The 14,678-nt window shown below is 51.5% G+C and overlaps 1 protein-coding gene across 1 annotated transcript in view; it reads left to right on the top strand.

Annotated features, from left to right (window-relative positions):
- The window catches only part of TAF4 (TATA-box binding protein associated factor 4), an 82,940-nt gene that overhangs the window by 47,195 nt on the left and 21,067 nt on the right, over nucleotides 1-14,678 (top strand). The window contains exons 4-12 of the mRNA XM_008064958.2: nucleotides 1,979-2,098; nucleotides 3,325-3,447; nucleotides 6,615-6,704; nucleotides 7,593-7,838; nucleotides 9,938-10,085; nucleotides 10,565-10,679; nucleotides 12,817-12,986; nucleotides 13,244-13,374; nucleotides 14,207-14,332. Coding sequence (XP_008063149.2) covers nucleotides 1,979-2,098; nucleotides 3,325-3,447; nucleotides 6,615-6,704; nucleotides 7,593-7,838; nucleotides 9,938-10,085; nucleotides 10,565-10,679; nucleotides 12,817-12,986; nucleotides 13,244-13,374; nucleotides 14,207-14,332 — 1,269 coding nt within the window. The remainder of the gene's footprint in view (nucleotides 1-1,978; nucleotides 2,099-3,324; nucleotides 3,448-6,614; nucleotides 6,705-7,592; nucleotides 7,839-9,937; nucleotides 10,086-10,564; nucleotides 10,680-12,816; nucleotides 12,987-13,243; nucleotides 13,375-14,206; nucleotides 14,333-14,678) is intronic.

Genomic DNA, 14,678 nt, shown 5'->3' with positions numbered 1-14,678 from the left:
ACACCTGACCGGGGAAGGGACACCTGACTGGGGAAGAACACTGGTTAGGGAAGGGACACCTGGCCGGGGAAGGGACATTTGGTTAGGGGAAGGAAAATTGGTTAGGGAAGGGATACCTGGCCAGGGAAGGGACACCTGGTTGGGGAAGGGATACCTGGTTGGGGAAGGGACACCTGGCCGGGGAAGGGACACCTGGATGGGGAAGGACTCCTGGTTGGGGAAAGGATGCCTCATTAGGGAAGCAGCTTTCTCTGGGCAGTCAGATGGGAGCAGCTAGGACTAATATGGTTCAAAGACTTTTCCTTTGGTGTTTGTGAGAGACCCTGTGAGTTTCCCTGAGTTGGTCACTTTTGATTAAGCAGCTACTGTGCGCCAGGCAGTTTCTCTCATGTGTCGCTGACCTGGAATTTTCGCTGCTGTGCAGCAGGGTAGGCCCTGCTCCCATTTCCCAATGAGGAATCTGAGGTTGAGTGGGCTTAGAGGACTCTGGGGGCACTTCTCGGACCTAGCTGTTTCCACCCTCACTGGATCACATCTTGATTGACTTTTGGTGGTGGCACTGGGTGAAATCAGGTGGGAGAGCAGTTTAGTCCCAAGTGCATAAGCACTGGTCAAGGCCAGAAATGCCCAAAAGGCACTCACTCCACTCGTGCTCCATCTGACTGTTGCGTCTGTGTTTTCAGCTTACAGTGATTTTTCTGAGAGGGTGCTGAAGTCCATGGCTGCTTTTGTATCCGATTTAGTGGAAGACACAATCTCCATGTCATGTGGGTGGAATGTGCGTTCAGGGCTCCATAGAAGGAGGAACACATCACATGTGCAGGGTACCTGTGGTGGGGAGGGGGATAGTGCCAGAGACTGTGGCTCAGGAGTGGCTGCTGGGCTTGTTCTCCTTTGTTTTCTTCATCAGATGTTTTGTGTTTGATGTCTTCCAGTTACACAGATAATACATGCTCGTTGTCACAAGTGAAAGAAATGACTTCCCCCTTGGCCTCCCCCACTTCACAGCCCCTACCCTGCAACTGCATTGGCAGCCTAGGTTGTGCTTTGGGACTTCCTGAGACCTGGAAGCTTTCAACTTGCAGCCAGAGCACACAGTGCTGCTGGGAGTCATACTCCTGCCACACTGCCCCCTACATTCAGAAGTTGCAAAAAGTCAGCGCTAGACAGTTGGAGGGAGAAAGTGTGGATGGTTGGATTTATAAATTGGAAAAGTACTCATTTAAAAAATAGCGCACATTTGTATTCTGATGATTTATGTAAACTAAATGTGTTTGGAATTTGACTGAGGGCCAGTCTTTGAATTGCTGAGCTGTTTGGTATCTGGCTGTCCATTTGCTTAACAAAGTGATACGTCCCCATGGACAGTTGCACTGACACAGATGGCCCATGCCGAGTCCTCAGATCAGTTGGAAAACGCCCTCTTTTCATGAGACTTCTTGTTGAGACTCACTTTTGGGTAGTAAAGGAAGGTTGGTGAGGGTGGCTGGGGGCAGAGACCCTTCTGTTTGGGTTGACCCTTCAGCTGTAGTGCAGCCCCCGTGGGTGGATTGGTATTCACCTCTCGAGTGTTCAGGTGTGGTTCTCCGTTTTGTGTTTTGATTTCCGAGAGGTGGGGATCTGATTTGATTATGAGGACATAGGTGCTGGTTACCATCAACTTCTGAAAGCCAGGGTCTTTCTGGTGTGTGGCTTTATGTCTGTCAACTTTTAATGCAGGTATAAGACGTGATTTCCTCAGGTGTGCAGTCTTAACAGTCCTCAGGTTTGGGTCGGTCCGTGGGTGCTACAGGTTATCTTAGGTGGCTCTGGCAGGTGTCCCACCGGCACTCACTCATCCAGAGTGCTGGCAGACAGCTGTTTGGGTTCCCTGCTTCTGTAGGAAGGCTTATTTTCGTTTGCTGGATGGGAGGTCGGTCTCTACTTAGCCCATGGGTTGACCTGAGATGCATTTACCTTGTGTTCTGGACTCTTGTAGCCTCAGCTTGTTCTGGGTGGTGCTGCCCAGACGGCTTCCCTCGGGACGGCGACAGCTGTTCAGACGGGGACTCCTCAGCGTACGGTCCCAGGGGCGACCACCACCTCCACAGCTGCCACGGTAAGAGCTGCTCCTCTCAGCACCCTCAGAGCTGGCTGGGTCCGTCATACCTTCATCAGAAAATGCAACCTCAAAGCTGCTTCTCTCCGCACCTTCAGAGCTGGCTGGGCCCATCATGCCCTCATCCGAAAATGCAGCTTGAAAGCTGCCCTGGGCCGGCTTCTGTTCTAGACTTCTGTCTACTTTGCAGAGAGTAGGGTGACTGTGTGGGGCCCTCATGAATGCGTGAGGTCTGCCATTCCCATGTGTTGTTGGCCCTGAGGGCATTGACTGAGGAGGGGTGGCAGGAAGGGCCTGGTTCTTCCTGTTCGAGGACCTCAGACTGTGTAAAAGTATGGGTGGCAAGAGCCAATGATGGCAGTTGTTTTATTTTTATTTTTTAATTTTAAGGATGTGGGGTACAATTCAGGATTAGATATACAAATGGTAATTGTACAGGTAAAGTTTGGCTTCCCTTTGGTCCCCACTTTGCCTGGTTTGAGATCAGGTACCCTTATTGATAAAGTATACCCGCCCCTCTCCCACCAGTTTTCCACTACTTCCAATCCCTTTCTTATAGTATTATGATAATTGTTCAGGGTTCAGTTATGAGTGAGAACTTGTGGTACTCAGTTCTTTGTTTCTGTGATAGATCACTGAGTATGATAGGCTCTAAATCCATCCAAGTTGCTCATTTGGAAAACCACACGTGGACTGCACGTGTTCAGTCTGTAAGGCAGCAGTGTCACCGTTTGTATTTACACTTCCGGTAGTGTTCCTGTACATGTTCACATCTTTACCCAGAATGAGGCTGTGCTTTATGCCTGCCTCCTCTGTGCTTCTTTGCTAAGTGTCAGTCATCCTTTTTAATAGCTGCGTCATAACTTGGTTTCTTTCATGTGCATTTGGACAGGCATCTGTTTGTCTTCATGATAAACAACGCCATGATGAACATCTTTGTAGATTCACCGTTTTCATCTTATTGGTTAACACTAGTTGCACTCCTGGAGGTAGGTGTGCTGGGCTGAGTGAGATGTGCGCTTGGCATCCCATGTCCATTGGCTGGGTGTCCTTCAGAGTAGCTTAGCTTGCCTGCCCCTGGCAAGCTGTGAGTTAGCACATTTCCTTTGCAGTTTAGGGAAGAAATACACGTGTCTTTGATACATACCCACATGTTAAGCCAAACACTATGATGAAAATCTTGCTTCTTAAGACTTTTTCATTTTCATCTTTTTACTTTAATCCAGGAAACTATGGAAAACGTGAAGAAATGTAAAAATTTTCTATCTACATTAATAAAATTGGCTTCCTCTGGCAAACAGTCTACAGAGACAGCAGCTAATGTGAAAGAGCTAGTACAGAACTTACTGGTAAGAAAACTTTTACATTAAATTCCTTTTGCCTCAGATCTCTGCTGGGACCTGTGTCCAGGAGGCGTGTGTCAGTGGCAAATGCCTGTGGAAGGTTATAGGTAGGGGAAGAGGTGTGCATGACCCTCTTTCCTGGGCTCAAGTGTTCTGGAGGCTTTGCCAAGAGGCTGCGCTGTGGCCCCTGCCCTGAGTCCTGCTGCATGAAGGGCAGCACCAGGCGCTTTTCTGTTTTCTGATGGCTTATGCTTTTCACAAAGAAAGTGTGCCTGATGTCTTAAGGGTTTTTACTTTATCTACTTTTCTCTTTTTATTTTTTGACAGAGTCTTGCTCTGTCACTCAGGCTGGAATGCAGTGGTGCAATCATAGCTCACTGCTCATAGCTCAAACTCCTGGGCTCAAGCAATCCTCCTGTCTTAGCCTCCAAGTAGCTGGGACTACAGGTGTGCACCACCACACCTGGCTAATTTTTATTTAATTATTTTATTTATTTTTTATTTATTTTTATTTTTTTGAGTTGGAGTCTCTCTCTGTCGCCCAGGCTGGAGTACAGCGGCACACTCCTGGCCACCATTGCCTCAACCTACTTGGGCTTTGGTGATCCTTCTGCCTCAGCCTTCCAAGTAACTGGAACTACAGATGTGCGCTACCACGTCCGGCTGATTTTTGATTTATTATAGAGATGAGGTCTCGCCAAGTTGCTTGGGTGGGTCATAAACCCGTGGGTTACCTCAACCTCCCAAAGTACTGGAATTGTAGGCTGAGCCACTGAACCCAGCCTGGCTAATTTTTAAATAATTTTTTCGTAGAGACAGCTTAGAGACACAACAAACTCTCAAGCAGTCCTCTTGCCTCAGCATCCCAAAGTGTCGGGATTACAGGCATGAACCACCAGGTCTGGACTGAAATCTTCTTTTCTTTTCTTAACTTTTCTTTTATTTTCCTTTCTTTCCCTTCCCCCTTCCCTCCCTCCCTACCTCTCATCTATCATCCTCCCTCTTGGGGGTCTCACTTTGTTGCCCAGGCTGGAGTGCAGTGGTATGATCATGGCACACTACAGCCTCCACTTCCTGGGCTTAGGTGATCCTCCTGAATAGCTGGGATTTAAAAAATTTTATTATTATGTTTTTAGAGATGAGGTCTCTGTGTATTGCCCAGTCTGGTCTCAAACTTCTGGGCTTAAGGAATCCTCCTGTCTTGGCCTCCCAAAGTGCTGGGATTATAGGCATGAGCCATCGCGCCTGGTCTGGAATCTACTCTTCTGTAGCAGTTGATTGTCATCTGAAGTTATGTGATGCCTCATAGAAACAGTTTTTAAATACACTAATAGACAGTTTTTTGGAGGTGTTTGCTTTCTCTTTTCCCTTCCCCTACTTGCGTTACCTGTTTTCAAAGGGACTTAAAAGAAGTAAGAGAAGAGTATACTGAACCCCCATGTACCTGTCTCCTCATCTTACTGATGCTCAGTCTGTAGGCAGCAGTTCATGTCTGCTGTGTCCTGCCCATTCCCCCACACCTCTCTCTGGCTATGTAGCTGTTTCAGTGCAGGTCTCTAAAGGTGAGGGCGCTTCTTACAACACAGCTGCGGCGCCAGGAGCATGCCTGATGCCCTGAGCATCCCTGTGTAGTGTTCCAGCCAGCTGGGTCACACTTCCCTAGCAGCATCCTGAGAGTGTTATTTTCACAACTTGTCCAGTCAGGATTCAAAAGAAGCCTGTGTGTTTCAGTCAACTTGTCTGGCTCTCCTGACCAACGACTTCCTCTGTGCTCTCTTCCCTCCTGATTTCTCTGTGTAGGAAGCCTGGGTGTTAGGCCTCCCCTGGCCCTTTGGGGTCTGTGTTGTCTGTCTTTTGTGGGTAGAGTATGTCGGCCCAGGCAGGATTGGAGGCCACATTCCCCCTGTGTGCCTCCGTTACTAGCACACACACCTGGGGTCAGTCCAGAGAGGCCCAGGTCACAGGATGTGTGCAGGGGTGATTCTACACACACTGTACCCTGCTGTTGAGGGACACAACGGTCCCGTGTGAGTAGTCCCTCCCTTTGCTGCTTCCATTGTGCTGGATCTGGTCAGGGCCCCTGGTAGCTCCCTCTGGCCTTTCCTCTGTGACACTGAATACTGCTGGCTACTCCCTGTGTCTTCAGCATCAGCTAGAATTGGACTCAGCCACCAGTTAGGTCACTACAAACAAGAGTGGCTCAAGCCGGGCACAGGCTTGCCTTTCCCCTTGTGAGCATCCTGTCTGAACAGGTGTTCTGCATTCCGAGCCCCTGGAGGCCTGGCTCTGTCCTTATTGAGGACGACTCCTTCCCCATGGTGCCGACTGGCCATGACATATCTGTCCTCCACTAGCAGAGACAACCTCCTCCCTGTCTTTCTTTGTCTAGTGAACAGCACTCTTTCCCCAGACCAGATGTCAGGAGCTTTCCTGGTGGCCTCTCCTCCCTGTGAGCCCAGGTCCTGGACCCCATGGTCTCTGCCCATGGTCGAGCTCTTGGCTATCTGCCCTTCTTCACCCCACAGCCATTTTGTGACCCAGGGGTCTGCTGGCACTCAGCAGGACAGCCCAGTGGTATGGAGCCACTGTTCTCTCCATGCCCTTTTCCGACTGTGTGGCCCTGTATCCCTGTTTCTCCCAGGGTCTAGTCCAGACACCATGCTGCCCTCTGTTCTGGAGCAGAGCCGTGCGCCTTGACCTGGGCTCTCTTTCCTGCCTCTGCGGACTCCCAGCCCTCTGGCCCCTGCAGGTGTCTCCTCCTGAAAGGTGCCAGCATCCCCTTGGGCCCAGTCCCCCTGCGTTGGCCCCAGCACTCTGGACTTCGGGCTTGAAGTGGAGTTCCTCTTACACACTAGCAAATGCCTGCCACTGGGGAGGTGTGTGGTAAAAGTTGAGTGAAAACTGTCACTGAGTGAGAACGAGACATGGCTGAGCAACCTGCCCCGGTGGGGATGTGGTCAGCAGCTAGTAGCACAGGGTGACCAGGGTGACGCCTGCCATGCATATACCCAGGAGGCTTGTGTCTGGTGAAGTGCACGCACATGGACTTCCTGACTCCTCTGTTGAGGAGTGTGGGGCAAAGCCAGCCATGCAGTATGAGACTGGAGTGGAGCTAAGAGGCGTGTTTGAGATTTCACTCACTGCACAACTTCAATGTGCATTTTATTTTTAAGGATGGAAAAATCGAAGCAGAAGACTTCACTAGCAGGTTATACCGAGAACTTAATTCTTCACCTCAACCTTATCTTGTGCCTTTCCTGAAGGTAATTTGGAAGGTTCCGGTGCCTGCAAGCAGGCCAGGATGGGGAGGGAGGCTGTGTAGATGCTCCAGGTGTGTGCGCTGCCTGTGCCACCTGCCTGGGGCTCAAGGGCTTGAACAGGGTCTAGGGTTTCTGTTCAGAGGAGGCTTTTCTGTAAAGTGGGAGCCCTGTCCCGGCTGTGTGGGTCTTGAGGCTTGAGAAGGATCTATTTTCTTAAGAGGGGATGGGCGGTGCTTACCTACAGGAGAGGACCAAGGGTCTCAGCAGCGTCAGGGTGTTCCTCGTGGAATCACTGGTCTCGCACATCTTAAAAGTCGATACCTATTTGTATACTTTGATGTACAAATCAAATTGTACAGGATGTGTGATGATCCAAAAGGGCATTTGGGGTGTCCTTGCCTCCAGCACTGATATTGTTGTGTGGGGAGCACTTCAGGTCCTCTCTTTTGGCTGTTTTGAAATAGACTGTCCATTGCTGTTAGCTCCAGTCCTTCCTTCTGCTGTCACACCTCAGGATTTGGTCCTCCTGCTGGCTGCATGTCTCTACCCACCAGTCAGCCTCTGTCTGCCCCCACCCATGGGCTCTTCCCAGCCCTGGGATCTGTCATTCTCTATCTCCATTATGTCATCCGTTTTAAAAAACATTTATAATAGGGCATTTAGGAGTTTGTTTTTGAAAGACACATTTTGAACAATTCCTACCAAGAATCACCCTTCTTGGCAGGAGGATATGAGTGACGGAGCACGTGGGTGCCAGTGCCCAGAGGTGTCCCGTGAGGGTCTGGGGCCTGTTGTGTGTAGCTGAGAGCCTTTTCTAAAATTGTGCTATTTCTAAGTAAGGACACTACCTTGCGAGTTGCTCCCTGACCCTGTGTCTGTCTTTACACCCAGAGGAGCTTACCCGCCTTGAGACAACTGACCCCCGACTCAGCGGCCTTCATCCAGCAGAGCCAGCAGCAGCCGCCGCCTGCCTCACAGGCCACCACCGCGCTCACAGCTGTGGTGCTGAGCGGCTCGGTCCAGCGCACGGCTGGGAAGACGGCGGCTACCGTGACCAGTGCCCTCCAGCCCCCTGTGCTCAGCCTCACACAGCCCACGCAGGTTGGCGTTGGCAAACAGGGGCAGCCCACACCGCTGGTATGGAAGGGCACGTCTTGCCCGTCCCCACCACCTACTGCGCCGCCATGGCTTGGAGAAGCTTTTCGAGCATGCAGGAAAATTGCTGGGAGAAGCTTGGGTGTTGCCTTAAATAGTTACAGTGTAAACTGTAGGTTGAGGTCCTGGAATGTGTCCTTTGTTTCTCAGTAAAGTGAAGTGTGCGACTGCTTGGTCCCAGTGTACTCCCCGCCTGCCGTATCTGGGTGTTGCCATTTCGATGCTGCTGTGCGGCCCAGTGAAGTCTGTAGGCAGGTGTTCTCTTCGATAGGAGCCACAGCCCAGGCCTAAGGACAGGCGCCCGTGCCTGGCACTGGACAGTTAGGCAGGAGGCTGGAGCAGCCCTGGTCACGGCACAGGACAGCTGCAGTCATGTGGGTCTAGGTGAGTCCCAGGGTGGGAGCCCCAGACTGCTAGTGAGGTTCCCTGTGACCGTCTCAGTATAGTCACATGTTGCGTCCTCAGCTGGAGGAAGGATGCTGTGCTGCACAGTCCCACAGGTAGAGTGGGTTCCCCAAACAGAAGGGCAGTTTAAACCAAAGTCAAGGGGGGTTGTTCCTCTAAAGATGGATTAAGAAAAACTGTTGAGGCCCTGACTCTTCATTATAGGCTGTGAATTTTACAGTAGGGCACAAGGACCAACTAAGTGGTGGAGAATCCCGTGGGAACTCAATCCTGGGCTCCATTACAATTTGCATTTATTTTGCCTTGATGAGTAGTGAGGAGGGCAGGGTGGAACAGTGCACAGGGAGGATGTCCCTCACTGAGTCAGAGAGTGGTGGGCAGCATCTAGTTGGGCTTCCTTTGGCATGGAGGGTGAGACTTACCATACCCTTGGCTTCACTGTTCACTTGCCCAAAGCCTCCCTGGCCAGTACATGGTGGGGCCACTTCACCTGAAAGGTGAATTCAGCTGCACCAGACCTTAGGGCATTCATTGTTTTTACAAGGTGTTGACCTGGCACTTGGTCACACAAGCTGCGTCACTGGTACTTTTGTGAACAGATGCTATATTCAGCAGCAAGGTTCTTTCTGCCTCCTGCATCTCTGGATTCTGTTGGACCATGTGTGTGGAGTCTGCAGAATGCATCTAGCTAGGCCCATGGATCTGACCTCTCCCCTGCCCCCCCGAGGCTCTAAAGGTGTGGGAATGGGGCGTTCCCTGAGTTTCTGCAGCCTTTCTTTGTGGCAGCGCCTGGCCTGAGCTGCCAGAGGCTCGTCCTATCCAGTGTGGGTATTTGTGTTTTGTGGCAGAGCTGGCCTCATCACAGCCCCTGTAAGTGTTCCTTCCATAACATAGGGTATGCCTGCCAGGGCACCTTTGTAAAAGGCAGAAATTGAACTCTAAACATCTGGCCCCAGAGATTTGGGGCCAGGCCATGTGGACCGGAACATGTGGCTTTTGACAGGGTTGCGAGTGTCCTTGGGTCTGGCATCCTGGGGCTGGGGCCTAGAGCACAGGCATGGTCAGTGCTGCCAGCGCCTGGAGCCCTGTTGTGCAGAGGGTGGGAGTGAACAGTAGGATGGTAGCGAGGTTGGGCAGCCCGTGGCATTGGGGAGGCTTGGCGCATTCCTAGCATGAGCTGAGGGCAGCAGGCCATGCTTGGGGCAGTGGTCAGAGGCCCTTGAGGGCCAAGTTCAGGGCAGGGCTTGGGAAATGTAACTCCACTCCAGTAGGAAAGCCATCCAGCCTTCTATTAGAACATTCAGAAGAGAAAAAGACACTTGGCCTGTGGCCACTGGGCAGCAGTGTCACTTCTGCTGATATCTGGGAAGCCTCTGTTCCTTTGTGGGTGCTGAACCCAGCAAACTGTGTGTGACCAGGTTCCCAGGCAGCTTCCAGGCAATTGCCCATACTGTACCTGCCATAGGTGCCACCCTGCTGCTTGCCCTGGTCTGCTGTGGCCAGGCACAGAGCGCTGACCTGGGGTACTCTGGGTCCGAGACATTTGTGGGGTCCTCCTGGTGCATCTTGTTGGGTTGGGGGTGCAAGTGAAGGGAAGGGAACAGCCTCCAGCAAGGGGCCCAGATGGCTTCCGGCCCTCCGGGAGGGCTCACCGTTCTCTGCTGGCTCTGCCTCAGGTGATCCAGCAGCCTCCGAAGCCAGGAGCCCTGATCCGGCCCCCGCAGGTGACGTTGACGCAGACGCCCATGGTCGCACTGCGGCAGCCTCACAACCGGATCATGCTCACCACGCCTCAGCAGATCCAGCTGAACCAGCTGCAGCCAGGTGAGGGGCCTTGTGGGGCCCCTGCCACTCCAGAACCAGGCCTTGTCCCAGAGCCGGCCATCATTAGGATTTTACTTTATTTTCTTTTATTTGTTGTAAAACATACATAACAAAACTTGCTGTTTTAACCATTTTAAGGATATAAGTCAGTGGTATTAAGTATGCTTAGGGTGTTTTTCGGCCATCACAACTGTCGGTCTGAGTTTAAGGATGATATATGTATATTACCATTAGTTTCTTTATCAGTAATCATTCCTGTACCTTAAAAAGTTTGACAAATTATAGGAAAATAAATGCTGGTGAGATGCAGCTTATCCTTTGAACTATAATTGAGAGTTATCAACCCGAAGTTCTTGGAAACTTTACTGGAGCCAGGTGGGAGAGTGGGTGCTGTTCCCGTGGGCCCATAAGGTACCAGAGCATGTAGTTGATCTAATAAAAGCCTTGTGTGGTTTCCACTGTGTGTCTTTGTTTTGTAGTCCCTGTGGTGAAACCCGCCGTGTTACCTGGAACCAAAGCCCTTTCTACTGTCTCGGCACAAGCAGCTGCTGCACAGAAAAATAAACTCAAGGAGCCTGGGGGAGGTTCGTTTCGGTAAGGAGTGACCTGTGTGCGGTGGAGAAGCGTGGCTGCAGAGGAGAGGCCAGCTCTCCCCTCCTGGCTGGGGGCTGGCCATGCGGCGCCTGGCGGCTGGTACCTTTGAGACCACCCTTCATATGCACTGTGACCTTGCATTCCTGTACGTGTGCGTTTATCCATGATTGGAGGAGCTCGGAGGGCTTCACGCAGGCAGCGGGAAGGTGGATCAGCCGGTTTTTGTATGAACGGATAGGAGTTCCCTTTTGTGACATGGCATGTAGTGGTTCAAGTTACCCATGTTCATAACCTAGACTGTTTCTCTTGCCCCAGTGCCTTCAGAAGTACTGTGTTTTGCTTTGGTTTTGGGACGGTCCCAGCATCCCTGTCAGGCAGGGAAGGGTTCATGGGATCTGAGAGAGGGGAAGGGCTGTGGGTGACCTCTGTTGTCAAGCAGCAGGGAAGTGTTGTGTCAGGAAAATTTCTCGTGGGTCTGTGTTTCCCAGACGCCTCACTCCTGAAGCCACAGGTGGGCAGAGCAGGTGCTTGGGGAGCAGTGGCCTGAGTTGGGTCAGAGTTCAGGAAGGAAGAGGAGGCTAGGCCTGCGTGTGTGGGGTTGATGCCCGAGGTGGGTGGGGAGAGCAATTAGATACATACACAGGTCAAGAAGTAAATCATTTAAGGCTGCCGGAAGCCCTGTTGTCCTGCTGTCAAGGTGGGGAGTCAGAAAGATGGCAAGAGGAATCAATTAGAATGCCCTTTGGTGTTGGGTGAGAATTGTGCACATTGACACCAGTGCGTGAATCTGCGTTCCATTGGATTAGAATAACTGTAACTAGAAGACAGCTTCCAGCCTCATCCCTGGAAGAGCCTGGGTGCAGCACCCAGTGGCAGCAGCGCCCCTAGTGCTCAGATCTTGTCTTCTGGAAGCCATTTCCACTAAAATGACACGGCCTCCTTAGAGAAAAGGTGGATTTCAGGACTGGGTCAAGGAAAGTACAAGATGTTTGAGGCTGTCCTGTCATGGCAGAGAGCAGTGCTCAGAGACTGAGGGTGCAGAGTTGGCGGAATGATCTCCCTCCCTTGTTGAGTCCGGCAGCCTGAGCTCCAAGCTGTACAGTGAAGTCACAGCCTGTGGCCGCCAGGGACTCCTGTGCGATGCCCTTCACTGAGCACATGGAGCCCATAGGAGGATTGCGTGTGAGGACCACTTAAAGCACCACAAGACACAAGACACACCTGACATGGAGGAGATGCCAGGCAGGTCCCCGAGTCCAACTCTCAGCGTGCATGTTGGTAAAGAGCCCACAGCTGGGAGAAGGCCCCACAGAGGACTTGTGATTGGTGTGGGATTCCTGGCAGGGTTGTGTGGCCCACATCTCCTAATGAGGGACAGCATTCAGACTAGAAGAGGACGTTCTGCATGCACTGGCTTGTACCTTCCACGTGTCGAAGGCACCGGAATCAGGAGAGGCTGAGGAACGTTCCAGCCTGATGGAGACTGAAGAGGCGTGACAGTGACACGTGGCCCGTGATTTGGATGTGAACCTCTCTGGGCAGGATGCTGCTGGGAGACGTAGCCAGCTTGGGAAGGCTGAGGAGTGGCTGCAGGCTAGGGGCCGCTGTTGGTGGCCTGGTTTCAAGGGTGCCCGGTCCCAGTGGGGATGCCTGTATCTGTGGGAAGTGCCCATGGACAGGTCAGCAGCTCACTCTCAGGGCTTCAGGAGAAAGTTCTTTGTATTCTTCCTCCAGCTTTTCTGGGAGTCTGTGATTGTTTTAGAAAGAAATCAATACTGGTGTGATTTTTTTTTTTTTTTTTTAAAGTTTCACATGGAACATACTCCTTAAAGCAGCATGCAGCGTTCCTGGTGTGCTTTTCTCTGGACTTGGTATTGCTGCTCTCGAGTCCCCTGTGCATCTGTGTGGATGCATTTCACCGTTAATCATAGTTTTTCCTTTAACAGAACAGTGAGCTTTCAGATAAGGCAGTCAGGCCGCTTCGTCCCGTGGCAGGATGCAGGGATGCAGGTGCTAGCTGTGCCTTCTTCACAGGGTTTCCTGCTCCCACGCTGTTGCTCACTGAGTCACAACCCCTCGGCCCTCCTCCTGGTGAATTCCTTATACAGTTATAACAAGCTTTTCTTCTTTTCTCAAGGGATGATGACGACATTAATGATGTTGCATCGATGGCTGGAGTGAACCTCTCGGAAGAAAGTGCAAGAATATTAGCCACGAACTCTGAATTAGTAGGCACGCTGACCCGGTCCTGTAAGGATGAGACCTTCCTCCTCCCTGCGCCTTTACAAAGAAGAATATTAGAAATAGGTGAATTCTCACTAAGTCACTGTCGCTGGGATTTTTGGTGTCCACGTTTGGGTTTAGCGGGTGCCGTGACTTTGATACTCGACCTGTGGCAGTTACACTGTCAGAGCGCACGTGCTTCGTGGGTCTCCTGCCTGGGGTGTGGTCCATGTGGCTGCTGCTGCGGTTCTGGTGCAGCTGCAGTGTGCACACCACCAGTGGGGAGGAAGAAAAAACGTCCAGATGATTTCAGAATACTCTCTTTATTACCCAACTTTCAGGTAAAAAGCATGGCATAACGGAGTTACACCCAGATGTAGTAAGTTATGTATCACACGCCACGCAGCAAAGGTTACAGAATCTTGTAGAAAAAATATCAGAAACGGCTCAGCAAAAGAACTTCTCGTATAAGGTATGGGCTGTTTTTCTGAGTATATCTTTCTCTTGTTGACTTCCAATCTGCTCCTGTCCCGAAGCCCTCCCCATGCCCAGATAGAGAGTGGAGGGGTCCCAAGTGCCCCCGTGTCCTTTGAGAACTTTCAAATTTTTTGTAGGAGCGGATTTTGGGAAGATTTTCTTTATTTTAGTCACATGGTGTTCTAGAGTGCTGTGTGAGTCTGGGCTGGGGAGGAGGGCCAGGCGTCTGTGGGAGGTGCCCTGGAGGGACCTATGGGGGACCTGCTAAACTCTGGAAATGATCCACTTCCGGAGTTTCAGCCCATGTGGGTGCTGGCCTCTTCCCTGGCCACAGGCAGGACCTGTAGACATGAGGTGGTGGCAACCCTGTCCTCAGGAAGGAAGTTTTCCACTTCAGCAGTCAGGTGATACTGCTCTGAGACACCAGGGAACACCTAGGGGTGGCCCAGACTGCGTGACAGGAGATGCTCCCTTGGCCAGGTGTCAGTGCTTACAGGGCAACTTCTAGAACAAACTCTCTTAGACAAAAGCATTCTGTGTTGTTCTGTCTGTTGCTACAGAAAAATTTGAATGTTGCTTTAAAGACAACCAGACGATGTTAAAGTGTATAAAAGGGGAACTCTGGTGTGGGACTTCTCTCTCTGCTAGGGAGTGGGTGAAGCTCTCAGGGGCACAGCCTGTCTGGTGAGAGAAGCAGAGGCCGGGGCCTTGCCAGCGCCAGGATGGGCCTGCAGGGTGCATCGTGCCGAAACTGTCCAGCTGTACGAGGCAAACCTTTGCTTGCTGGCCCAGATCCGTGACGAGCAGCATTTCTACTTTTTTGGCAGGACGATGACAGATATGAGCAGGCGAGTGATGTCCGGGCTCAGCTCAAGTTCTTCGAGCAGCTTGATCAGATTGAGAAGCAGAGGAAGGATGAGCAGGAGCGGGAGATTCTGATGCGGGCAGCCAAGGCGAGTGCTGGGTCTTTCCCTGTCCTCACCTGATGCACTCACCCACATTCAGGAGGCCTAGGTAGTGTTTCAGGCTGGCTTGGAGAAAAGGCGATGCACTTATAAGCAGAGCTGTAGTGAGGCCTCATTCCTTCTGCTCCAGCTGCTTAAGTGGAAACACCTGGAAGGTGGAGCCTCTTAAGACGCCTAGCAGCTCACATTCCTCCTCAAGGTATACTTGTGGGTGTAGAGTGCGTGTGCAATGAGCCCTGCGCGCACCAGACCTGACTTTTCACACTGTCATTCATTCTGGAAGAGTGTTCAGAGGCCGGTGTGGCATGCCTCATTAGTAATAGACAGGGGACTT

The sequence above is a fragment of the Carlito syrichta genome, unplaced genomic scaffold, assembly GCF_000164805.1.
Source record: "Carlito syrichta isolate Samal-C Ts95f unplaced genomic scaffold, Tarsius_syrichta-2.0.1 Scaffold102037, whole genome shotgun sequence".
NCBI lineage: Eukaryota > Metazoa > Chordata > Mammalia > Primates > Tarsiidae > Carlito > Carlito syrichta.
Note: the sequence above shows the minus strand (reverse complement) of the source record. Positions and strands in the feature narration are given on the sequence as shown.